Source organism: Enhydra lutris, unplaced genomic scaffold (genome assembly GCF_002288905.1).
Source record: "Enhydra lutris kenyoni isolate GAN:26980312 unplaced genomic scaffold, ASM228890v2 scaffoldscaffold4, whole genome shotgun sequence".
Classification (NCBI taxonomy): Eukaryota; Metazoa; Chordata; class Mammalia; order Carnivora; family Mustelidae; genus Enhydra; species Enhydra lutris.
In genome coordinates this window covers 19,945,327-19,970,452 of record NW_019154088.1, presented here as the reverse complement: position 1 = coordinate 19,970,452, position 25,126 = coordinate 19,945,327, and the positions used below count along the sequence as shown (strand labels likewise).

General features: G+C 42.8%; 1 protein-coding gene across 1 annotated transcript in view; it reads left to right on the top strand.

Annotated features, from left to right (window-relative positions):
* The window catches only part of LOC111161395 (myosin VC), a 100,525-nt gene extending 76,087 nt beyond the window's left edge, over positions 1 to 24,438 (top strand). Inside the window, exons 33-41 of the mRNA XM_022525016.1 lie at positions 789 to 876; positions 3,701 to 3,799; positions 5,437 to 5,591; positions 7,051 to 7,140; positions 10,491 to 10,641; positions 11,491 to 11,773; positions 20,517 to 20,691; positions 21,111 to 21,191; positions 23,188 to 24,438. Of these exons, the coding sequence (XP_022380724.1) occupies positions 789 to 876; positions 3,701 to 3,799; positions 5,437 to 5,591; positions 7,051 to 7,140; positions 10,491 to 10,641; positions 11,491 to 11,773; positions 20,517 to 20,691; positions 21,111 to 21,191; positions 23,188 to 23,340 (1,275 nt within the window). The 3' untranslated portion in view covers positions 23,341 to 24,438. The remainder of the gene's footprint in view (positions 1 to 788; positions 877 to 3,700; positions 3,800 to 5,436; positions 5,592 to 7,050; positions 7,141 to 10,490; positions 10,642 to 11,490; positions 11,774 to 20,516; positions 20,692 to 21,110; positions 21,192 to 23,187) is intronic.
* Positions 24,439 to 25,126: the final 688 nt, after the last annotated feature.

Genomic DNA, 25,126 nt, shown 5'->3' with positions numbered 1-25,126 from the left:
TTTCCTTGGTGCCAAGACTCCCCAGGGACCGCTCGGCTGTAGTGACTGCATGCCAGGCACTGCTGGATCTCAGAAGCCTGAATTCTTTCTGAGCCAAAACCCTCAGAATTCAGGAAGAACCTACCATACTCTGTTCTTTCTAAGAAATATCTGTAGGCATCCAGGACTCTGCTGGTTCCTGGGCCAAATTCTGCATGAGCAAGGGCACCCCCTTATCAGGAAGGAAACGCAAAGCCAGGACCCAAATCTCTATAATTTTTCTGCCTCCAGTTTCTGATATCCAGAGAACCTGTTTTCACACATTTGTATTTTTCAATTCTTTATTATGGGCATTACTTCATTAAGGGAAAAAGAGATCAAGATAAATATGCCTTATCTATACACTGGGATATTATTCAGCCACAAAAAGGAATGAAGGGCTGATACATACTTGAAACTGATGAAACTTGAACACGTTATGCTAAGTGAAAGAAGCCAGACACAAAAGGCCACACATTTTATGATTCCACTTATGTTAAGCGTCCAGAAGAGGCAAATAATACAGAGTCAGGAAGTAGATCAGTGATTGCCAAGGACTGGAAGGGACTAGAGGAACAAGTTACACGTTTCTTTCTGGTGTGACAAAAATGTTCCAGAATTAGATGATGGTGATGGTTGTCTAGCTGACTTTAGAAAACAACCGGATGTGTCCTTCAAAGTGAATTGGGTGGTATGTTAATGAAGCTGTTACCAAAACACAGATTAAAATGCTTCTAAGCGAATGTCTTTGTTTCTTTTGATTTCTGTAGGATCTTGAAGAAGAGTTAGACATGAAGGACAGAGTGATTAAAAAGCTACAAGATCAAGTCAAGACTCTAACCAAGACGATTGAAAAGGGTAGGAAAAATAACATTCCCTTTCCTGCCTTTTGAACTGTCAGATAAGGTCAACAAGCATTGTTTGTTTCCTGAAGTGGTCCAGAGTCTTTGAGAGTCAAAGGAACGATTCTCAAATGGGACAGTTTGTGAGGGAGCAGTTTAGGGCTCAGTGATGGGCCAATGGAAAGATCCTTTGGGTCAGAGAATAGCTCATCAGCTATTATTGCAGATAATTGCAGATGCACTCATGGAATTGTAAGACATCCCATAATGAATACTTCTAATCTCATCTGCTATTAATTCTTACCCGGTAAAAATGAAACTGTGAACAAGTTTCCATTATAACTGCTTTGAAATTCTCTTCCTCTCCCAGTTACATAGGATCAATACCTCTATTTCTGTTACAAGAAAGAAGTAGAGAATTGAGAAGCTAGACAGGAGTCCTGTACATTGACCGAACTTCTCACTTTGAATGCCCTCACGACCTTCCGTCTGCTTCTGAGTCACTGAACTTTTCTGACTTCTCTCTTCTGCTCTCTTGATCCTGCTTCCATATTGCTTCCTCTTCCTCCCAACCTGGATAGCAAAGGCTGTATCTCTAACTGTCTGTTCCTTTTTCTCTATTCATTTCTTTGAAGTCCTCCTTTACTGTTATTTACCCCACTCTCACCTCAGTCTCAAAATGCTCACCACCAACATGAGGATCTTTCTCCTTCAATCATTAATGATAAATGCCAGTCTGCCCCATGAGGGCAGGGACCATGTCTGCCCTTCCCAAGGCCCCATTGTGTCCCTGTTGTTGGAAGGAATGAATGAACTACAACCTCAACACAAGGATTTCCAAAATCCACCTCCCACTCCTCACTTCTGTTCCTGAGTCCTGGCCCCTCTTTGCCTCCAAGACTACCTCCTTTGCCTTTCTACTACCTCCTCCAATTCCATGGGGCTAAAGTGGAGTACATTGGCTTCCCTTCCTTTATTAGTTATCTATTGTCATACAACAAACTTATCCCCAAATTTAGGAACTTTAAACAACACACACATAGCAACGCAGAGTTTCTGAGAGTCAAGAATGCAGGAGCAACTTAACTCTAGGGCTCTAGCTCTAAGGGCCATAAAGTCGTCAGCAAGGATCCAGTCACCTGAGGGTCTAATGGGCTGTAGCATCTGCCTCTAGGCTCGGCCACATGACTCTTGGTAGGAAGCCAACATCTTCTGAACGCTCCATCAGTGCCATTTGCTTCCAGAGTCCCTGCAAGGAACATGCCCAGATACAAGTCACCACACTCAAGAATACCCAGAGTATAATGGGCTTATCGGATAGTTCTGCTTTCTTTCTTATTCTTCCAGGTCCAGATGCAGGATACCAATCAGACGCCATTCTTAACATAAACAGTATTGCTTAGTAAGACTATTGACATTCTACCTTGATTAGTCTCCAAGGAAACAGGGCTAGCATATTAGCAGGTGAAAGTCTCATACAATAATAAGAAAGTTCTGGTAACTTGTTACCTGCACCACCTTGTTTTCCACCCACCAGACCCTTCTCATTCTTCTTGGCCTAACTGCTGTGCTGCCTCCTTCATTTGTTCCATCCCCTTCTGTAAGAATTCTTATGGCCCCTGTATTAATTTCCTACAGCTGCTGAAACAAGTCAGCATAAGATTAGCGGCTTAACACAACACAAATTTATCATCTTAAGATGATAAATGGAGGTCAGAAGTCCAAAATGGTTTTCAGAGAGTTACAATCAATATGTCATCAGGGCTATGTTTCTTCTTGAGGCTTTAGGGGAGAACATTTTCCCTCGCCTTCTCAGCTTTTGGAGGCCACCCACATTTCTTGGCTCATGGGTCCCTTCCTCCATCTTCAAATTCAATAGAATAGCATCTTCAGACTCTTTCTGACTCTCTAACCTCTGTTTCTGTCATCACATCTCCTCTCAGAACGGACATGAATCTTTGGTGACCAGAGGGCAGACTCTGGCACACACAAAGATGTCCACACCCCAAAGCCCAGGACCTGTGACTGTGTTACTTACACGGCAAAGGGGATTTTGCCAATGTGATTAAATTAAGGATCTTGCAATGCGGAGATTACCCTGGGTTATCTAGGGGACCCAGTACAATCACAAGAGACCTTATAAGAGGGTGGCAGGAATGCCAGAGTGAAAGAAGGTGATATGACAATGGAAGCAGAGAGAGAGGGGGACATGGTGACAGAAGCAGAGGTCAGAGTGTTACGGCCATAAGCTGGGGGGTGTAGACAGCCTCCGGAAGCTGAGAAAGGTATGAAACGGATTCTCCCCCAGAGCTTCCAGAACTCAGCTCTGCTGACACTTTGATTTCAGTCCTACAGGCAAGGTCCATTTCAGTCTTCTGGGAAAATCTGTGGTATTTTAAGCCACTAACTTTGTGGTAAATTGTTACAGCACATAGAAAACCAATACAGATCCCCTTGGGATCATGCAGTTCGGTACTTTGCTCACCAACTGTTCCATGAATCTTGTTTTCTTGACTGTGGCATCAGTCACAGTCAGAAAGAAGCAATATCTTGGTTGGCTTTCTTATCTGCATGGTGCTGGATTCATGCTGGCTCTCATGAGGCTCTCTTCAAGGATAACTCCAGCTTCCCAGCAGCAGCAATACTCATGGATAGACTTGCAGACATGACTCACTACCAGAGGAGCTCTTCAGGATTAGTCAAGTTTTATTTATCTGAAAGCCACACGTGTTCATGTGCCAGCCAGTCAGAATGGGATAGAGAGAGACAGAGTAGGCTCGTTATAAAGCCAGTAGAAGTTGTTTCTGTGAATTTAACTGATTGTTTGCCTCTGCCTATAGGCAATGATGGCCTATTGTCCTCAAGACCCAGGGAGTACCTTGGAATGCTGGAATACAAGACGGAAGATGAGGACAAGCTCATCCAAAACCTCATTCTTGGTAGTGAGACCTGGAACTCTGAATGTCCGCTCCATCACTCATTGCTCCCATCCTGGGTGGGGGCCGCTGCTTCTCCTAGCCCAGGGTTTTTCAACCTCCACACTGGCAAGCAGATAATTGGTCATTGTGGGGGGCTGTGCACTATAGGATATTAAGTAGCATCCTTGACTCCTACCCTCTGGAAACCAGTAACAACCCCTAGTCATGACAATAAAAATATCTCTGGACATTGCCAAACATCCCAAGGGAGCCAAAATTGCCCTCAGTTAAGAAGTGCTTCCCTGGCACCTGGATGGTTCAGTGGGTAAGCCTCTGCCTTTGGCTCAGGTCATGATCTCAGGGTCCTGGGATCGAGTCCCGCGTCGGGCTCTCTGCTCAGCGGGGAGCCTGCTTCCCCCACCCCACCCCTGCCTGCCTCTCTGCCTACTTGTGATCGCTCCCTGTCAAAAAAAAAAAAAAAAAAAAATGTGCTGCCCTTACCCCTTCCAAAGTCTAATCATAGTATCCAGATAGAAGACACAGCCTCTCATTTTTGTGTCTTAGTACAGGAGCTATGGTGGAAGTAACTGTGGCTCCCTGTTCCTTTTGATTTCCACTGAGAATTTTATTTGCAGGCAATGTGATGCAGGCTTCCCGGCCCACCTCTGTTACAGGAATATGCCAACATACATACTCAAGGGCTGGTGGTCTTAGAACCAATCTTAATAGACTGTCTTCACCATGAAAATCACATGGTTTTCCAGTGGGAGGGAGAAAAGCTGACTTTCTTTCTATCAGCTGATCTCAAGATCTTAAAGTAGAAAACTGATGTGTAGCCTAACTTCCTCTTCTAAGTGACACCCTCATCCCCGCACAGAGCACATGAGCCCCAGGACCCTTTCCTTTCTACCCTCACAGGTGCACAGCTGTAGGGCCTCTTCATTCCTTTTCTTAATGCAGCCATGGGGAGTTTCTTGTTTGCTTACCTGAGTTCATTCTATAAAGTTTCTCTCTTCCCTTTACTCCCCCCTCTCTCCCCCTGCCATTCTCTTCTGTTCAAGGCCAGCAAGGCCTTCTCTACAGGATTATTGTGTGTCTATTTTCCCGATTCAAGGGGTGCATGTGGTCACTGAGATCATATCCCACCCTCCTCATTAGAGGCTGGAATCGGGGGCGTGGACGTGGGTCTCCTCCCTTATATTGGAGGTCTGAAGTCTAGGGTCTCTAGGCCAGGAAGAAGCACAAATTCTGTCTGAATTTCAGCCTTTTTTTTTTTTTTAAGATTTTATTTATTTATTTGACAGAGATCACAAGTAGGCAGAGAGGTAGGCAGAGAGAGGAGGAGGAAGCAGGCTCCCCACTGAGCAGAGAGCCCGATGCGGGGCTCAATCCCAGGACCCTGTGACCACGACCTGAGCCGAAGGCAGAGGCTTTAACCCACTGAGCCACCCAGGTGCCCCGAATTTCAGCCTTTTAAAAAAGAGAAAGTACTTGGCAAATGAGAAGTAAGAGGAACAGGTGGTACCTTTGTATTTTTGCCAGACTGAATTCCTCGTTCATTCAGGCACTGTATCAAGTACAGAAAAGCAAACAAGGCCTGGGCCATATAGGGAGAGCTGACTATCAGCCGTAGTCCTCATCAGCTCTGTCTGTTCCAGACTTGAAGCCGCGCGGCGTGGTGGTGAACATGATCCCAGGGCTGCCGGCTCACATCCTGTTCATGTGTGTGCGCTACGCGGACTCTCGGAATGATGCCAGTATGGTCAAGTCCCTCATGAACAGCACCATCAATGGCATCAAGCAGGTGGTTAAGGTAGGAACTGCCTTTGACATTAGCCTTTGGTATTTTGGTTACTTTAAGAATACTTTAAGTCTTCGTCATTGGGCCGTCCTTCACCTCTCCTCTTCGGTGAGCCACGGAATTCCTCAGACAAGTCCGAGGCCCACCCAAGGAAAGAAGCCAAGCTGTCTGGAAAAGACAAGTTCGGTCAGGGATCCCTAAGGCTAAAGATTAGCACATAGACCTCAAGGCCTTACCTCCAAGGCCTCAACCTGGTAACCACCACCCCTATCACCTCTACCCGCTCAGAAGGTGAGATTCCCCCGCTCTGAAGATTCATCATTCAGCAGGAGTTAAGAGTAGAGAATTAACACTTGTCTGTTGTTGAGTGCTTCCTGGTCGCTATATTCACGAGAGCCACCAGAGGGCTCTTGGAAGGGGCACCCATGGGTTTTAGGGCACACGTGCATTTCTAGGCTATAGGCACACAGTATTTGCCTCGTTTTGCTGCTCTGGAATATTTAAATATTTAGAAACTAAAAGATGCAGGCATGAAGAGTATAAATCCTTTCCCACCAGCATCTCCCGTCTCCGTTTCCCTAGTGACTTCTTGGCCTCTGCCTTTTTGAGTGGCCAGGACATGCCCACATACCCCATAGTCTCTGTGCCTTTCCATCCACCCCGCCCCGACTGCCGAGGTGCTCACACTAACAGGCTCCCCCAGTTCTGGCAGTCTGGCTTCTGCTCCTGTCACTCCACAGAAAGATCACCTATGATTCCTCTTGCTAAATCCAATGGTTTTCCCTTCTTTTTTACCCTCCTCTCGTAGATGGAACCACTAGGCCCTCCTCTCTGAAACACTCCTACTTTGTCCTTCAAATTCTGGGACTTTCCCAGTTTTCCACTTACCTCTGACCACGGTACCTCTTTACCTTCTCTGTGCCTCTTCCCACTGCCCCACAAGCTCAGCTACTCTCCCCAGCAGTGTCCTCACTTCGGAGCTCTTGTCCCTCCAGCCCTTTCCTTCAAGGACAGTATTCTCCCTGCTTGTAGGAGACTTTCTCAGCTGCCCTCTTTCACCAGCATCCTTGCATCCCCTGAGCGTTTGGAGTCTAGTCTAGGACCACTGTGCAGGAGCTCAGCACCCATTTAATTATGTCCTGTGTATGTGATGTTATGAACAACATTCTTCTCGGTCAGAACGTGAGCTCTGGAAAGCGAGGACCCAGACTTAGCTTTACCAGGAAGTTTCATCATCAGAAATACTTTGCAAACCAGAACCTGCTAAATAAACATAAGAGCTTATTGTTATAGTATAAATTGAGTAAAGTCTTTGGTGAATAAAAGAAGAATTCATTCTGATCAAAAGCCATGAACTGACCAAACTGGTAAGATTCATGTGATCTTGGCTCAAAGGCACCAGGAGTCACCAGATCCAACTTTGTCTTTCTTGGTTTGTTTGTTTGTTTGTTTGTTTGTTTTTGTTTTTAAGGAACATGTAGACGATTTTGAGATGCTGTCTTTTTGGCTTTCCAATACGTGTCATTTCCTCAACTGCCTGAAGCAGTACAGTGGAGAAGAGGTAGGGACACTTGCCTGTTCTGTGTTCTGTGCAGACTGCTGGTCTCTAACTTCCTTGTGAGCAAGAGCTCACCACAGCGATTGGGGACATCCCCAGCTTCAGGGGTAGCCTCTGCTCCAGATGGCTTCCCAGTCTCCTTCTCAGCCAGGAGGCCAACTTCACATCACTGGTCAGACAGAAGTCACAGCCAGAAGACTTAGCAAGAGGCCAGGACCTTGGGCATGATACTAGGTCTCAGTTTTCCCTGAGTTTTAAATCAATGAGGTCAGGGCCCCTGGGTAGTTCAGTCCGATAAGCTTTCGGCTTAGGTCACCATTCCTCAGTCCTGGAATGAGCCCTGTTCAGCAGGGAGTCTGCTTCTCCCTCTCCTCTGCCCCTCCCCCTTCTCTCAAATAAATAAAATCTTAAAAATAATAATAATTAGTAAAAGCATCATAATAATAACAAAGTAAGATGATTTTTAAGTTTGTTTCTGGTTGTGACATTCTGAAGTATTCAGTATCATGATTCTAAAATCCAACCTTTAGACCAACATGACTGTTTCTTTGGAGCTCTTTTCTCTGCAGGATTCTGATCATTCCTCCACAATCTGTATGTACATCCTTTGCCATTCCAGCTCTGCTCCCAACAGAAAGGAATTCTCCACCTTCACGTACTCACAGACTAAAATGTCACTGACCTAAAATAATAAGGTAGTTTTCAGGGTTTTCACTGCTCTCTCAAATGTTTGTACCATTAATGGTCCCACCAGCAGTGTATGAAGTTTCCAGTGTCATCCCTTCACCAACACTTGATATTGACAGGCACTTTAATTATTTACCAACCTCATTGGTATAAAATAATACCTTGTTGACTTAATTTGCAATTACTTGATCACTAGTGAGGTGAGGACTCACTCCATGGAGGGGCACCTGGGTAGCTCAGTCTGTTGAGTGTCTGACTCTTGGTTTCCACTCAGGTCATGATCTCAGAGTTAAGAGATGAAGCCCACGTAGGGCTCCATGCTCAACGGGGAGTCTGTTGGAGATTTTCTTTCTCTCTCCTGCCCTTTTCCCTGCTCTCATGTTCTCTAAAATAAGTAAAATAAATCTCTCAATAAAATAAATCTTTTCTTTTAAAAAAAAGAAAAAAGAGGGGCGCCTGGGTGGCTCAGTGGGTTAAAGCCTCAGCCTTCGGCTCGGGTCAGGATCCTGGGGTCCTGGGATCGAGCCCTGCGTCGGGCTCTCTGCTCAGCAGGAAGCCTGCATCCTCCTCTCTCTCTCTCTGCCTGCCTCTCTGCCTAATTGTGATTTCTGTCTGTCAAATAAATAAATAAAATCTTTAAAAAAAAAAAAGGAGTCACTCCATGTGCTCATTGGTCATTTGGGTTTCTGTTCAAATTGTCTACTGACATCAGTCTCCATTTTCTTTAGAGGCAATTTTTTTTCTGACTGATTTGTACGAGGTCTTTACATATCATGGATAAACCATGGTTCGTCTTATAATTTTTTTATGGAGTCCGTTATACACAATTTCTGAATTTTGGTATGCCAATCCTATTCTTTTATGATAAGTGTTTTAGTGTCTTCAGGAAATTCTTCCCTGCCCTGAGACCATGAACTTCTCTTACTTTCTTCTGAACTTCTATAATTCAAATTTAGAGCTCACAATTATGCTTTTATCTATCCAGAACTTGTGTGATTATTTATCCCATGATGTGTGAGATAATTACCTCATACCTTCTTCCGGGTGGATAACTAATTGTCCCAATGAAGGAAAAGTAAAATAAAATATAAAAGTAACTCTACTAGTACTATAGAACAAGAAGAAAAGTAAGTAAAGATAATCCAATCTCTGACTAAAAGGAATACCAAAAGGAGCTGGGGGCACAGCCCAGTCCATTTAAGACAAACTGGCATGTGTGAGACATTAATGGAAGAGGATATTATTCGACACCATTTATCTTTGACCCTTTCTTTGCCCCCTCCGCCATGTATACAGCATTCTTTTCCCTGTTTGAATGTTTTTTTTAAATTGCCATATTTTCATTTCTATTTCAATGGTTCTTTTTCACCTCTGCCTCTTATCATTATATCCTCTTCTTAATGCTTTCTTTTTCTTTTACCTCTTTGAACATGTTGGATATATCGTATTAATCTGGTTGGGCTGTTATCACAAAATACCACAAACTAGAAGGCTTTTAAACCACAGAAATGTACTTTCTCACAGTTCTAGGGGCCCAAAGTCTGACCCTCAACCAGCCTACCAGCATGGCTGGTTCCTGCTGAGAGCTCTGTTCTGGCGTGTGGATGGCTTCTTCTCACTGCTGTGCCCTCCCACAGCCTCTCCTTGGGGCACGAGGTGTGGAAGAAGACAGACTGAGCTTCCTAGTGTCTCTTCTTCTTCTTTTTTTTTTTTGTAAAGATTTTATTTATTTATGACAGAGACAGCGAGAGAGGGAACACAAGCACAGGGGAGCTGGAGAGGGAGAGGCAGGCTACCTGCTGAGCAGGGAGCCCATATGGGGCTTGATCCCAGGACCCTGGGATCATGACCCTAGCCAAAGGCAGATGCTTAACTGACTGAGCCACCCCGGTGCCCCCGAGTGTCTCTTCTTCTTTTTTTTTTTTTTTAAAGATTTTATTTATTTATTTGTCAGACAGGGAGAGAGAGCGAGCGCAGGCAGACAGAATGGCAGGCAGAGGCAGAGGGAGAAGCAGGCTCCCTGCCGAGCAAGGAGCCCGATGTGAGACTCGATCCCAGGAAGCTGGGATCATGACCTGAGCCGAAGGCAGCTGCTCAACCAACTGAGCCACCCAGGCGTCCCCTGAGTGTCTCTTCTTAAAGGGACACTAACCCTATCAGATTAGGGCCTCATATTAAGGACCTCATTTGATCTGAATAACCTGGTCACAGGCTCCATCTTCAAATACAGCCACACTGGAGGAGAGGGCTCCGACATCATAAATATTTAGTCCATAACACACATTTTAAAATGTTTCAGGTTGATCTATGCTCTATAATAATTAAGTCATGAATCTCTTGTATTGCATCTCCTGGCCTCTTACAGGTGTGTGTTTCCTTTGCGGCTTTGCAGTCTTTTTTGATGAGCTTCCATGGGATTTGTTCTGCACTGTATGGTATAGGTGCAGGGCAGGGGGTGGGGGGGTGTCTATTTGTAGGGTGAGGAGGCAATATGGCGACAGTTATAGAGAATAAGCGGCACCACAGACATGCAGAGCTCATTTCATACAATCAGGCGCTGGGTTTTAAAGTATAGACGCTCATTGGAATGTCCCTAATAGAGGTAGTGATTTAATTTCCTACATGTCTGTATCATTCTAATATTTATATGCTCACATTACTTTCAGGAATTCATGAAGCTTAATAGTCCACATCAGAATAAGAATTGCTTGAACAATTTTGACCTCTCAGAATACAGACAGATTCTGAGTGATGTGGTGATACGAATCTATCATCAGTTCATTGTTGTAATGGAAAACAACATTCAACCAATAATAGGTAAGAAAAGAATTGATGACCAAAAAATATTTATGGTCGCCCTGAGACCTTAAAACAAGAAATCCAGGGGTGCCTGGGTGGCTCAGTCTTTAAGCCTCTGCCTTTGGCTCAGTCATGATCCCAGGGTCCTGGGATCGAGCCCTGCGTCGGGCTCTCTGCTCAGCAGGGAGTCTGCTTCTCCCTCTCCGGCTCTCCCTTGCTTGTGTTCCCTCTCTCACTATCTCTCTCTGTAATATATAAATAAAATCTTTTTAAAAAATAAAATAATGAAATAAATCCAGTATAAGCAGTGCAATGACAAAGAATATAATTTTAAACCCAGAAAAATTTAATTATGTAAATGTCTACTTTTTAATTCTTTTTAATTGCTTGAAATGATGACCTATATAAAAGTACATGGTTCTTAGTTTCCTGCCTGTAACGGTGATTCACCCTGAAGGATAAGACTAGGGAGACCTGCTACTACTTATGTAGCTAATCCTAGGTCATCACTAAGTGTTTTTGAAATCCTAAAGTCCCACTCAAATTCTTGTATACTTTCTTCAGTTTTCTGAAATTTAAATACTCTGGCTTTAAATGGTTCCAGACCATGAGTTATCATGTTAACCTGCTCTCTCTCCTGTGAAGTTGAAAGAAGAAGGACTCCAAGCTGTTGTAAAGAGCCATGCACCTCCTCCCCGTGGGGCTCCCCAGTCCTTGATCTTCTCACTTCCCCTATCACAGCTGTGACCACTGCTAACTCCTGCAGAAAACGTGCCACCTCCTGGAACAGACCCAGAAGAGCCATAGAAAACGTTCTCTGGTTGTGTCCACTGTGTGAGCAAGACATGCTTGTGTTCTTCTCTCTAGTGCAGGGCATGCTGGAGTACGAGAGCCTGCAGGGGATTTCTGGCCTGAAGCCCACCGGCTTCCGGAAGCGGTCCTCCAGCATAGATGACACGGACGGCTACACGATGACCTCCGTCCTGCAGCAGCTGAGCTACTTCTACAGCACCATGTGCCAGAATGGCCTGGACCCTGAGCTGGTGAGGCAGGCTGTGAAGCAGCTCTTCTTCTTGATCGGGGCCATCACCCTGAACAGCCTCTTCCTGCGCAAAGACATGTGCTCCTGCAGAAAAGGGATGCAGATCAGGTAAAACCCATAAGCCTCCACCCGCACCCAGAGGCAGCTGGGAAGAATGCCCTTTGTTATGGTCCGTAATCAAAGGAGCGAGACTGATACAAAGCGAAGGTCAAGCAAAGCTTTATTTTGCACCAAGCATCGAGAATCAAACCAACCGGCTGGGGCCAAACCAACAGGTTTGGGCTGTCTCTTACAAAGAGGCGACCCCTCCCAGCCTCACAGACTAACTTTTATAGAGGGGGTTGAACCTGGCTATACACAGGTGGCCAATGAGATTGCAACACACAGAGAAAACTGCACAGTCATATTAGGTCACACACAGGTGGTCAATTGAATTTCAATTTACCCTAGTAGATATATGCGCGCCCCACTGATTGGATGTCTCCACCTGGCCTGACCCGCCCTTGTATCTGGGCTTTGCAAGTAAGTTCCTCTGGGAGGGGCAGGGTCAATCTAAGTTCACTGCATAAACACAAAATGGCTCCCTCTGGCTAAGTAGGCCCTTACACCCTTAATGTCTGCTGCCCCTTCCGTGTGAGCTGTGCTGCTGGGGTAGGGGTGTGCAAGAGGACTCTTAGAAACTTGAGGAGGTCTTTGGTCCGGTGGTAGCCCCAACCCCTGGTCATCACTCTGCACCAAGCTAGCTTGGCACTCAGGCCCAGGGCCTTCCTTTGGTGGTTAAAGACTAGTAACTGGTAATTGTGTATTTTAAATCCTGGCACTGGGTGCTTGTCACTCAACCGGCGTTTACTGACTGCCACCTCTGTGACTCGCACTGTTGGCAGCTGAGGACACGGGAAATGAAGGAAAGAGCAGCTAGATCCCTGCCCTCCAGAACCTCAAAATAGCCAAATAGCCATTCAAGGCAATTATGGTGAAGTCACAAACAAGGATGCAGAGAAGAGAGATCGTGGTGGACAGACAAGTGAGGCCCAAGAGCTATGCACTGAGTGATCCAACAGGGAGAAGAACATTCCAGGCAGGGGAAATGAGGCAGGCAAAGGCACAGAGGGAGAGCTGAATGAGGATCCCCCCTCAGGCTCTAGGAGGAAGCTCTGTCTAGATTCAGCGGGGGTTTGTTTGGGGAGCAGCAGGACCAATGTCCTGAGGACATGGTGAGACACGGTTTTGAGGTGTGTCAACTTTTCCTGATCTCTTAGTTGAGGAAACACAAACCCTGAGCTCTTGTTAGAGTTAGCGCTATCGAGTGACTAGAAATAGGGTATATAGTTAAGATTTCTATGATTTGCACAGGGATTTGATACATGTATGTGGCATGAGAAGCTGAGATCGTGTTGACGACAGTGATGTCAGGGTAGGGAGCAAAGGAAGCATCTTGAGCCAAGAAGTAAACAAGGCATCTATTAAACCGTGTTAGCATTAATGAAACTTGAACTTGGACATTCCCACAAACCAGGCTGGCAGATTCCCATGACACCAGGTTGTGGTTTGCAGATAAGAAAGAGTATTCTGAAGGGCTTTGTGGATCTTCTTCTCTTCCTTGGGAAAGGAAAAGGTTCTATTTATTTCACAAGCTCCAGGCAGAAGCCCTGTGGGCCTCTGAGGTAGGATTCAACCCTATTTAGAGGAAACCCATAAACCTAAACATGTCATTAGAGCCCTGGCTAAGCAATTCTCTTTCCTTCTGTGGGTTCTCCACAAGTGAGGACAGTCATGAGCAAGATGCATGCACCTAGATCCCATGACAGCTGCTCAGAGGATAGGCCACATCTGTCCCCATAGGTGCTCAGTGCTTTCTTGGTTCACCAGTTGACAGCGGCCATCTGAGAAGTAATTCCCTTATGGTGCAGTGCTCTGAGGAGCACATGCATTTCACAGAGGCTCATTTATTCAGGTATTTATTAAGCTCCTGCCATGAGCAAGGCCCATGAGGATTTGAGGTGGCTTTACAATGAAAACACAAGCACAAAATAATAAAACCTGAATACAAGTAGAAGATCAAGACCAAAGGGGAAAAATCATAAACATTGGACAGAGTCGCTTGAAAACTGTTTCTGGGCTTCCTGACTGACAGGACAAAAAGCCAAACATGGTTAGCTCTCTGGTCTCATGAGTATGGTAAGCCAGGTGTTCCCAGGGAAGAGGTAAAGATTTTCCCAATTATTTTTTTGTTTCTAGTCATGAGTTATAAAAAATAACGTTTCACGTGGAACTTTATCCCACAGTCTCTGCAGTAGCATTTTTGCAGCGAGTTTCCCTGTGGCTGCTTTGTCCAGCGATCTTCGGTGAAAGCCTCCGCAGGGCACGTGGAGACAGACAGTTCTGTCAGGGACCAGAGTAATGTGCCCAAGGACATACACGGCTTGCTGGACTAAGGGACCTGGGGAAGAACATGAAAGGCATTGGTTTGGGTCTGAAAGCACAGGCAGAATTTCAGCAGACCCAGACTTAGAGGAATGAGCACAAGCTTCATGACAGAAAACTGCTGGTAGGGGCGCCTGGGTGGCTCAGTGGGTTAAGCCGCTGCCTTTGGCTCAGGTCATGATCTCAGGGTCCTGGGATCGAGTCCTGCATCGGGCTCTCTGCTCAGCGGGGAGCCTGCTTCCCTCTCTTTCTCTCTCTCTGCCTGCCTCTCCATCTACTTGTGATCTCTCTCTGTCAAATAAATAAATAAAAATCTTAAAAAAAAAAGAAAACTGCTGGTAGAGTATTAATAGCTCCCTTCAAATGGAGGGCCAGGTTGGTTACATCGAGAAAGTGGAACGCGGGCCTAAGCAACGCACGCATCAGTTCCTCAGTGGTCGCAGCCACCACAGGCTTTTTTTTTTTTTTTCCAGAAGGCTTTAAACTCTGAATTCAAATTCTTCAATAGCCGTAGGACTATTCAGGTTACATATCTCATCTTTGATGAGCTTCTTTAAGGAATCAGTGCCCTTCATCTAAGTTGTTGAGTTTATGTGCATAGAGCTACAAATAATATTTCCATATTATTTTACTTTCTGCAGAATTTGGAGTGATATCCCCCCACTTGATTCCTGAATTGGTGATCTGTGTCTTCTCTTTTTATCTTGATCTGTCTTGCCAGGGGTTGTTTATCAATTTTACTGATCCTTTCAAATAACCAGCTTTGGTTTTCATTGATTTTTCTCTTTTTTAAAAAATTTAATTGATTTCTGTTACTGTCTTTATTATATCATTCCTTCTGCTTACTTTGGATGTATTTTGCTCTTCTTTTTCTTGTTTCTTAAGGTAGAAGCATTGGTTATTGACTTCGAGACCTCTCTTTTCTAACATAAGCATTTAATGCCAAAAATTTCTCTTTAAGCACTAACTTTATCCCACAAATTCCGAGACATTGTTTTTCTTTTTTTTTTTAATTGAAAACAGTTTCTAGTTTCCTTGGAGTCTTACTCTTTGACCCGTGGACTACTTAGAAGTATGCTGTTCAGGGGCATCTGGGTGGCCCAGTCAGTTAAGCCTCTGCCTTCAGCCCAGGTCATGATCTTGGGGTCCTGGGATCAAGACCTATGTGTCTATTTCTCTCTCTCCCTCTCCCTACTATTCACACTCTCTCTATCCCTCTCTCTCAACAAATAAATAAAATCTTTGAAAAAAAAAATGTTACAAGCTTTCAGAGACTTTCTTGCTCCCTTTCAGTTACTGACTTTTGGTTTAATTCCATATGATCAAAAAAATGTATTCTGTCAGTCACACCCTTGGAAACAGAAGATAGAATGATTGTTGCCCAGGGCTGAGGAGAGAGAGGAAGAGGGAGGCGTTGTTCAGTAGATATAGAGTTTCAGGTATTCAGGTATTCAGGTTCTATTCTATGCTGGGCATGGAGTCTGCTTAAAACATTCTCTCTCTCTCTCCTTCTGCCCCTCCCCCGCCTCTAAAAAATTTGTCTACTGTGTTTTTACTCTATCTTTGTATTTTTTAGTGTTTGTTCTAGGAATTACAGAATATATATTTAATTTTCAGTCTATTTAGTTAGTTATTTCGAAGTAGGCTCCATGCCCAACATGGGGCTTGAACTCACTACCCAGAGATCAAGACCTGAGTGAAATCAAGATTCAGATGCTTAACTGACTGAGCCACGCAGGTGCCCCTTTTAGTCTATTTAGAATCATTATCTTAACCATGTCAAGTGAAATATAAGATGCTTACTATCACATAGGCCCCTTTCCCCTTTATGTTATAGTTGTCTTATGTATTGTATCTACGGATATCAAAAACTCTGCCAGATAATGTTATAATTTTCATTTTAAACCAGCTAATATATTTTAAGAAACTCAATAGAAGAACTCTCTATTATATTTGCCCACATGTTTACTCCGTTTCTGTTACTCCTTCATTCCTAATGTTGCAAGTCTTATTTTTTCCCCCAAATCTCATTTTGATACCATTTCCTTTCTGCCTGAAGGCATTATTTTGGTAATCCTTACACAGCAAGTTCAGTGCCAATACTTAGTTTTCTTTCACCTGAAAATGTCTTCATTTCACTTTCATTCCTGAAGTATATTTTGGTGAGATATAGAATTTTTGTTCGCATTCCATTTTTTTCATCACTTTAAAAATGTGAAACATTTTTCCATGGTTTCTGATGAGAAATGCAAGGGTATTTGAATTACTTTTCCCTCCAAGTAATGCACAGTTTTTCTCAGATTGCGTTCAAGATTTTCTTGGTCTTTGATTTTCCACAGTTTAATTAGGATGTGTCTAGGTGTGGATTTCTTTGAGTTCAACCTCTTTGAGATTCCCTGAGCTTTTTGAATCTGTAAGCTTGCACATCTCACTAAATCTGGGACCTTTTCAGTCATTTCTTTCTTTTTTTTTTTTTTAAGATTTTATTTATTTATTTGAAAGAGACAGAGAAAGTGAAAGAACAGCAGAGGGAGAGAGAGAAGCAGGCTCCCCACTGAGCAGGAAGCCCTATATAGAACTCAATCCCAGGACCCTGGGATCATGACCTGAGCTGAAGGCAGATGCTTAACCAACTGAGGCAGCCAGGTGCCCCCTTTTCAGTCATTTCTTCAAATATTTTGTCTGCATCATAATTTCTCCTTTCCCCTGGAACTTCAATAACATGAATGCTAAGCCTTTCATTATGGTCCCATGGGTCCCTAAAGTTGTTTATTTAATTTATTTTCCCTCTGTTTTCATTCTTTAGATCGAATCCTCTCACTTGACTGACTGTTTCCTCTGGCATCTCTATTCTGCTGTTGAACCCATTAAAAGAATTCTTTTATTTTTGTTATTATATTTTTCAGTTGTAAAGTTTTTGTTTGGTTTTTCTTTGTATCATCCTTTTCTGAGACTTCCTATTTCATTTATTTCAAGATAGATTGTCTTTATTTTTTGGAGCATTTTTATGATAGCTTCTTTAAAATTTCTGTGTCATTTCAGAATTGACATCTATTAATTTTCTTGTTTGATGCAAATTGAGACTTTCTTGGTTCTTCATATGCCAAGTAATTTTGAATCATCTCCTGGACACTTCTAGTATTATACTGAGACTTTGGGTCTTTCAGTCTTATGGAGAATGTTGATATTTTTATCAGATAACCCATTTGAGTTCAGGCTGCGAGTTCTGACCATCGTTTGTGGCTTGTGACCCCTGTGTCAGTTCTCAAAGCCTTTGTTATGCTGTTTGGTTCTGTCTCATGTGTGACACGCCGTGGTCAGTCTGAAACTTGGGTGGTGCTCTGTCCCATTGTTTAGTCCTCAAAACCTACGTGTGCTGTTGAGGGTCAGATCCGTGCATGGGCCCAAGGTAGCACCAAGGAGTTCACGAACAACTTTAAAGGGTTGTTTTCCCAAGCTCCTCCATCTCCAAAACACCCCTGATACTTTCCAGATCCCCGAGAATCCCCTCTTTGGTCCTCCAGACAGAAAACCGGGGGTTTACTTAACTCACTGTGTGGTGTACTTGCTACAAATATCTTCGTCTGGGGCTAAGTGGTGGCAGAAATGAACAATGGGGGTTCACCCCATTATCTTGAACCACTGTTGCTCCATTTGGAGAAGGTTTTCCTCCCTCAGAGTTTTAGCTTCCTACTGGACCCCATTGCCACACTGCTACCACAATGAAATTGTTTGGGGCTGAAGCACAAAAAGAAGAAAGAAAAAGTAGAAAGAAGAAAAACAGAGGACTTCTGTCCTCTCTAAAGCGCTTTAAGACACCTTTCTTCAGCTCCTCAACACAGACCTAGAGGCCTCTGACTGGAAGACTTTATTGCTATCAGTACCCACCGCTGAGTTTCAGGCTCCTTTGAGGTCAGGCTAATGAATAGTAGACAGGAAAAAAACTAGTAAATTCACTACCCATTTGTCAATACTTCAAATCCTGGTCTTCTTCCCCAACCTACCTAGTACTATTTACTTTCCAGAGTCCTCAAATAGCTGCTTCAGGCATTCCATCAAGCTTTTACAGCTGCATTCAATGGGAGGGCAAAGTGGAGTATGTTCTTGCTTAGAACCAGAACTCCACCACTGATTTTTCCCCTTTTCTAAAAACCTGATGAATAATCAACATACAGTGTTGTATTAGTTTCAGGTATACAAAAGCATGATTCAGCAATTCTGTACATCACTCAGTGCTCATCAGGATAAGTATGCTCATAATTCCCTTTATCTATTTCACCCATCCTCCCACCCTTTTCCCTTCTGGCAACCATCAGTTTGTTCTCCGTATTTAAGAATCTGGTTTTTTGTTTCTTTTCCCCTTTGTCTTGTTTCTTAAGTTTCACATGGAATGAAATCATACATTACTGGTCTTTCTTCAACAGACTTATTTCACTCAGCCTAATACCCTCTAGGTCAGTCCATGTTATTGCAAATGGCAAGACCTCATTCTGTTTTATGGCTGAGTAGTAGTCCATTGTATAGCTACACCACACCTTCTTCATCCATTCATCTATTGATAGACACCTGGGTTGCTTCCATATCTTGACTATTATAAATAATGCTACAATAAACATAGGGGTACATATATGTTTTTGAATTAGTGTTTTCATTGTCTTTGGGTAAATACCCAGTATTTACCCAATACTTTGGGTATAATTACTGGATTATGTTCCACCACTGATTTTTTTAGTGGGAGAATTAACATGCTCAACATCCATATTAAGGAAGGACTGTGGCAGGATTAAGTAGGATGAATTAGAAGGTATAAGATGGGAGGCCCAATAGGAATCTATTGTAATGTGAACTCAAACTAGTGGAACCAAATTGCCAGTGCAAAAAAGGCAGGAAACCAGTACAAGAAATAGTATCTCACACTAATTACATCCCTATGGAATATATCAACTCAGCATTATTGTCCCAATGTTATAGTCAAAGAGAAGACCCATGGAGGGAGTTGCTAATTTAGAAGGCCCAAGCTAGGAATGCCCTTAGAGATCACCTGGTTGAACACTCATTTTTTTTAAGGTTTATTTATTTAAGTAATCTCCACAACCAACATGGAGCTTGAACCCATGATGCCAAGATCAAGAGTTGCATGCTCTTCCAGCGGAGCCAGCCAGATGCCCCCAAAATTCAATTGTTAAAAACAGCTTCATTGATAGATAATTTACATATTATAAATTTTATCCATTCTGTAAACTATATTCGTATAGTTCAATAGGTTTTGGTATATTTACAGAGTTGTACAATCACCATAATGTAATTTTAAAACATTTCCATCACTCTAAAAACAATTCTTATACCCATTAGCACCAGCATTCTCATCCACTACCATATCCCACCTCCATAGTCCCCACTCCCTCAAGCGAGGCAAGCACAAATATATTTTCTTTCTCTATAGGTTTGCTTGTTCTGGACACTTTTATAAATGGAATCATAAAATGTGTTGTCTTTTGTGACTGGCTTCTTTCCCTTAGCATAATGTTCTCAAAGTTCATCCATGTGATAGCACGTATCAATACCTCATTCCTTTTTATTGCTGAATAATATCCCACTGTACGGACATACCACAATTTGTGTATCCATCAGTTGGTGGACATTTTGGGTTGTTTTCATTTTTTGGCTATGCTGCAGTGAACATGTATGCATGATATTTTATGTGGACATGCTGTCAGTTCTCTTGAGTATATATCCAAGAGTGGAATTGCTGGGTCATATGGCAGTTCTATGTTTAACACTTTGGGGAACTGTCAACCTGTTTTCCTTAGCAGCTCTACCATTTTACATTCCCACTACCAATATATGGGGGTTCTCAACACTCTCACCCATAGAGGTTGAGTAACTTTCCAAATTTACAAAGTAGGCTGGTGGGACTAAAACCCATACCTCTTACTTTATAAACTTATGATAATTAGTGACAGAAACAAGAATAAAAACCCCAGTGGACCGAATGAAAGCCTTCTACCAATTGAAAACTTTCTGCCAATTTAGGAAAAGAAAGCAGTTTTTTATACCAATGTAAGGTCTTCAAATATCACTATGATTTTTTCCTTTAGTAGATTTTCAAATCCATTATTAAGGTTATTTTTATAGATCACTTTATAAATTATTGCAGTCACCACTTTTTGCTCAAATTTCCCCCAAAGTTTAGAGCTGCTATGGCTGTCACCCCAGACCATCAAGATCCTTAGAACCACGGATCATGAGAGCTGATCATTTGGTCCAACCCCTCATGTTACAAATGAAGAAACGCCTGGACCATGGTCCTAAAGCTCTCAGTGAACTCGAATACCCTCTCAGGACACACTGGGGGATTTGGCATCCTCCCCTGAAGTGTTCTTAACAGATCACCCACTATTCACTGTTTCTCTGGCTTTCACTCCAGGTGCAACATCAGCTACTTAGAAGAATGGCTTAAAGATAAGAATTTGCAGAACAGCTTGGCCAAGGAAACTTTGGAACCTCTCTCTCAGGCGGCCTGGTTGCTTCAGGTCAAGAAGACCACAGACAGCGATGCCAAGGAGATCTATGAACGCTGTAGCTCACTGTCTGCTGTGCAGGTGACCAGGCTTGCTGAGGGTGTCCCTGATCTTCAAAAATGGATTTTGTGATTGTTGTCACCCTTTCTGGCTTAGCCAGCCACAGGGTGTGTCTGAGTCTCTGTGTGCTCTTTGGGGTACACATGTATCTCCAAGGACCACCCTCTTATCTAATAAGCATTTATTTAATACTAACTTAGGACTTAAAAACAGAAAAGTGCCTATGATACATTCCCTGCCCTCTGAACTCACAGACATGTATGTATGGGGGGAGGGGAGGGGTTAAGGAAGGAGGCCAGAACACATGGTTCTTAGAGGCACTTTACAGTATCAAAGAACTACATGTGGTTCCCAACAGTTCCCAAGCCATCAGAATCGTTATTTCGTGGACAGACTTGTCGTTTTTCATGTTCTAACCCCATCTTATATGCTGTTTCCAGATCATAAAGATCCTTAATTCATACACACCTATAGATGACTTTGAGAAAAGAGTGACTCCATCTTTTGTTCGTAAAGTACAGGTAAGATCCTTAGGATGTACCTTTTAATTTTCAGTATAAGAAATCGAGGGGACACCTGGGTGGCTCAGTCAGTTAAATGTCCAACTCTTGATCTCAGCTCAGGTCTTGATCTGAGGGTTGTGAGTTCAGGCCCCACATTGGGTCCACACTGGGCATGGAGTCTACTTTAAATGAATGAATGAATAACTGAATATTGAATATTGAATTAATGTTATAGAAATCTAAGATTAAAGCACATTTACCAAACATGGAAACAAAAGGCACTTAGCAAAAGCAGCAGGAATGAATAAAGAAGATGTGGTATATATATACAATGGAATACTATGCAGCCATCAAAAACCCAAAATCTTGCCATTTGCAACAACTTGGATGGAACTAGAGGGTATTATGCTAAACAAAATAAGTAAATCAGAGAAAAACAATTATCATGATCTCTCTGATATGAGAAATTTGAGAGGCAGAGCAGGGCGTCATGGGGGATAGGAGGAAAAAATGAAAGAAGATGGGACCAGGGAGAGAGACAAACTGTAAGAGACTCTTAATCTCAGGAAACAAACTGAGGGTTGCTGGAGGGGAGAAGGGTGGAAGGGATGGGGTGGCTGGTTGATGGACATTGGGGAGGGTATGTGCTATGGTGAGTGCTGTGAATTATGTAAGACTAATGATTCACAGACCTGTACCCCTGAAGCAAATAATACATTATATGTTAATAATAATAAAAAAAAATTTTTAAGCAGCAGGAATTTTCCCTGTCAAATACCCATTTTATTCTTTTTTTGAATTTCTGAATTTTTAAAATTTTATTTAAAATATTTCATTTATTTGAGAAAGCACAAGCAAAGGGAGCAGCAGAGAGAGAGGGAGAAGGAGGCTCCCCACTAAACAGGAAGCCCAATGCGGGGCTCAATCCCAGGACCCTAAGTTCATGACCTGAGCTGAAGGCAGACGCTTAACCAACTGAGGCAGCCAGGCCCATTTTAGCCTCTAAAACCATGATTCACCTGCTGTGTTCCTTCAACATGTCTTGTTTATTATCAATCTTCTTATCAGTACTGTGCAAGGGAGCAGAGGCTGAATGGGAAAATGTATACCCATTTTTCTTATTTTAATCACTAAAGTTTCTTCCCCAGTCAACTAAGGTATCAATTCTCCAAGTTTAATTCAAGGATCCTGTAGGTCCCTGAGACCGTTTCAAGGGATCTGCAAAGGCTTCCTTTTTCCAAGTACATATGTGTGAAGCAGCTTTTCTTCCTCTACTTCAACCTCTACTTTCCTCTACTTTCAACCTCTATTCACTGTAGATTGAATGCAGAAGCGGACATGAGAGATTTTACCTATCATATTAAGTCAGACATTAAAAAGATTTACAAAATATAAAACAATACAACTTCCTACTAATTTTTTTTTGTTTTTAAAAATAGTTACTTGTCAATAAATGTTTACATGCATTGGGTTTGTTCTTGTTACTCTAATGAATTAATATTTTAAATTGTTGTTTTAATTACTAATATAGTAAATATCAATAGTTCTACCCATATGCACGAAACTCTTTGGGGTCTTCAGTAATCTTTAAAGAGTATAAAGGGGTGTTGAGATAAAAAAGGTTACAAACTACTGAACTATAAAAAAGGATAACTGTTAGAAATATTTAATACTTCAGATCTACTCATGTCTGGGCTTAGAATTATGCCACAAGAATGGGTAAGAATAGAAAGCAGATCCATTTACAGTCATTCCATCCTGTGGGAAATTAACTTCTGAGGTGAAACAGAGCACATAAGTAAATATTCATGAGAGCTGATTGGAAATCCTGCATAGACCATTTCACCACGGGATTGTGTTGTTAAAAGGCTTTTTTGTGCATTCGCTCACATGATTTTGAAAGGAGCTTTTCAGCGACGGTGGAGTTGTGTTTTCCTCACTCTAGACTTCTAGACAATCTTAAAGCAGAATGCACTGGTTTCTTTATTCATTTTTCCTCTGGTTTTAATTTCAGGCTCTCCTAAATAACCGAGCGGATTCATCCCAGCTGATGTTGGATACAAAATATCTCTTTCAAGTTACATTTCCTTTTACCCCCTCTCCGCATGCTCTGGAAATGATCGAGATCCCCAGCAGTTTTAAGCTAGGCTTTCTCAATAGATTATAGCGAGAAAAGAGAGTAAGTGTACTTTTCCCTCAGAAGCTAAATGAAGAGCAAATATGAGGGATGTGGTTTATTATTGGAACTGGAAATGCTTTGGAATGTGATGTAAGGAAGAACATAAGAATTCTCCAAGATGGGCCACATCTTCTCTTGCTCCCGGTGATGGTGTCGCCACTGTCATTCTGTAAGAGTTAACACACACTAGCTGGGGTTGGAAGGCCACGTCTACCTTCAGAAGCACAGCCAGCTTTTACTGGGATTCCTGGAAGGCCCGTATTTTCTAGATCTGTCTTGGGACAGGGCTCCCCCACCCAAAGGGCGTAGGATCCAGGAAACCGTGTCTCCTAAGTTTTCTAATGTTTTTGTGAGGCCCAGGTACATTTATGAAGCCACAGGTGGGGTCCAGGGCTGAGTCCTCCAGGAAATAATCCCATTTGGCCACAAGGTCCTGTCAAAAGTCCTCTGACCCCAGGCCTCCTGCCCTGGGGCGGGGGGGTTGGGGTTCATTCACTTTTTATTAAAAATGCTCCTGCATGCAAAAACATTTATAATTTCAGGTTCCTCTAGTTTTTAAGAGAATATTTAATCTGAGATGAATCATATGAAGTATTATATATGTATATATATATTCTAAAATGAATCTATTAGTAAAATTAATTCATGCCCATTTATCATCTCTTCTGAAAGAACATTTCTTTAACTTTTATCTGCCAACACACTTGCCATACTTTCTCATTGTTCATACAATGTTTTTATAAAAACTAAGCTTAAAAGGCAACTTAAATGATTTTCTCTATCTTTTCAGCATTCAAATATGCTCTTAAATTTTCCCATAAAAATAACTGAAGAATTATGTCAGTTCCTCCTTGGGAGAAACCAGCATTTTCCAAGTTTTGTGGAAACGGACTATCCCTTGTCCACCCCCGCCCACACACCTCCCCCAAATCTTTTCTTTCCTTCCTTTCAGAGCACACAATGTCATTTGACCAGCCCTGCTAGCCTATATGGCCAGTGGCCCCAGTGCTCCTGGGCACTGTTCCGAGCATCCCAACCGGCCCTCTGCTTCTGACAGACTCCCAGGCTGTAGCTGTGATTCTCTAACATGGACATATATCTTAGGGGTGGAAATAATACATGATGATGAAGCAATGTTGCCCTGATATGTAATGATGTCTTTTCATCTTATAAATGATTTAGTTCATTTAGATACATTGTATAGGAAGAAATGAAAAGTAGAACTTTCAAGTATTTTAATCAATAAAATAAATTACCAAATGAATTGGGTCAGGTTTGGGGTTTTTTGTTGTTGTTGTTGTTGTTGTTGTTTTTTGTTTGTTTGGTTGGTTTTTTGAGTAGGCTCCACATCCAGCTGCTTGGGGCCCAGACTCACAACCCTGAGATCAAGACCTGAGGTGAGGCTGAGAGTTGGACGCTTATGGAACTGAGCCACCCAGGCATCCCGGGTCAGGTTCTTTCAATTGCTAGGAGACTACATTTTTCTTAGGTGCACAAGGTTTGTGCCTTTCTTTAAGGATTGTATACTTGAAGATGTTGATATCTTTTTATGGATTCATAGTACCCTGTAAAATATATATAAACATTTTTAGAGGGAAAGCAAATATGCCCTAAATCCTGGCTTAGGCTGTCTCCATGGGCTCCCAAATGGTGAGGGAATGAGGGGCCATTGGCAGACACTTGGCTGGGTTTCTGATCAGCACCTGTGCCCTTCTCCGTGCCCTTTCTCTGCTCCTCATCACCCTTCCCTTTTGGTTCCCATAGGTCAGGGTTC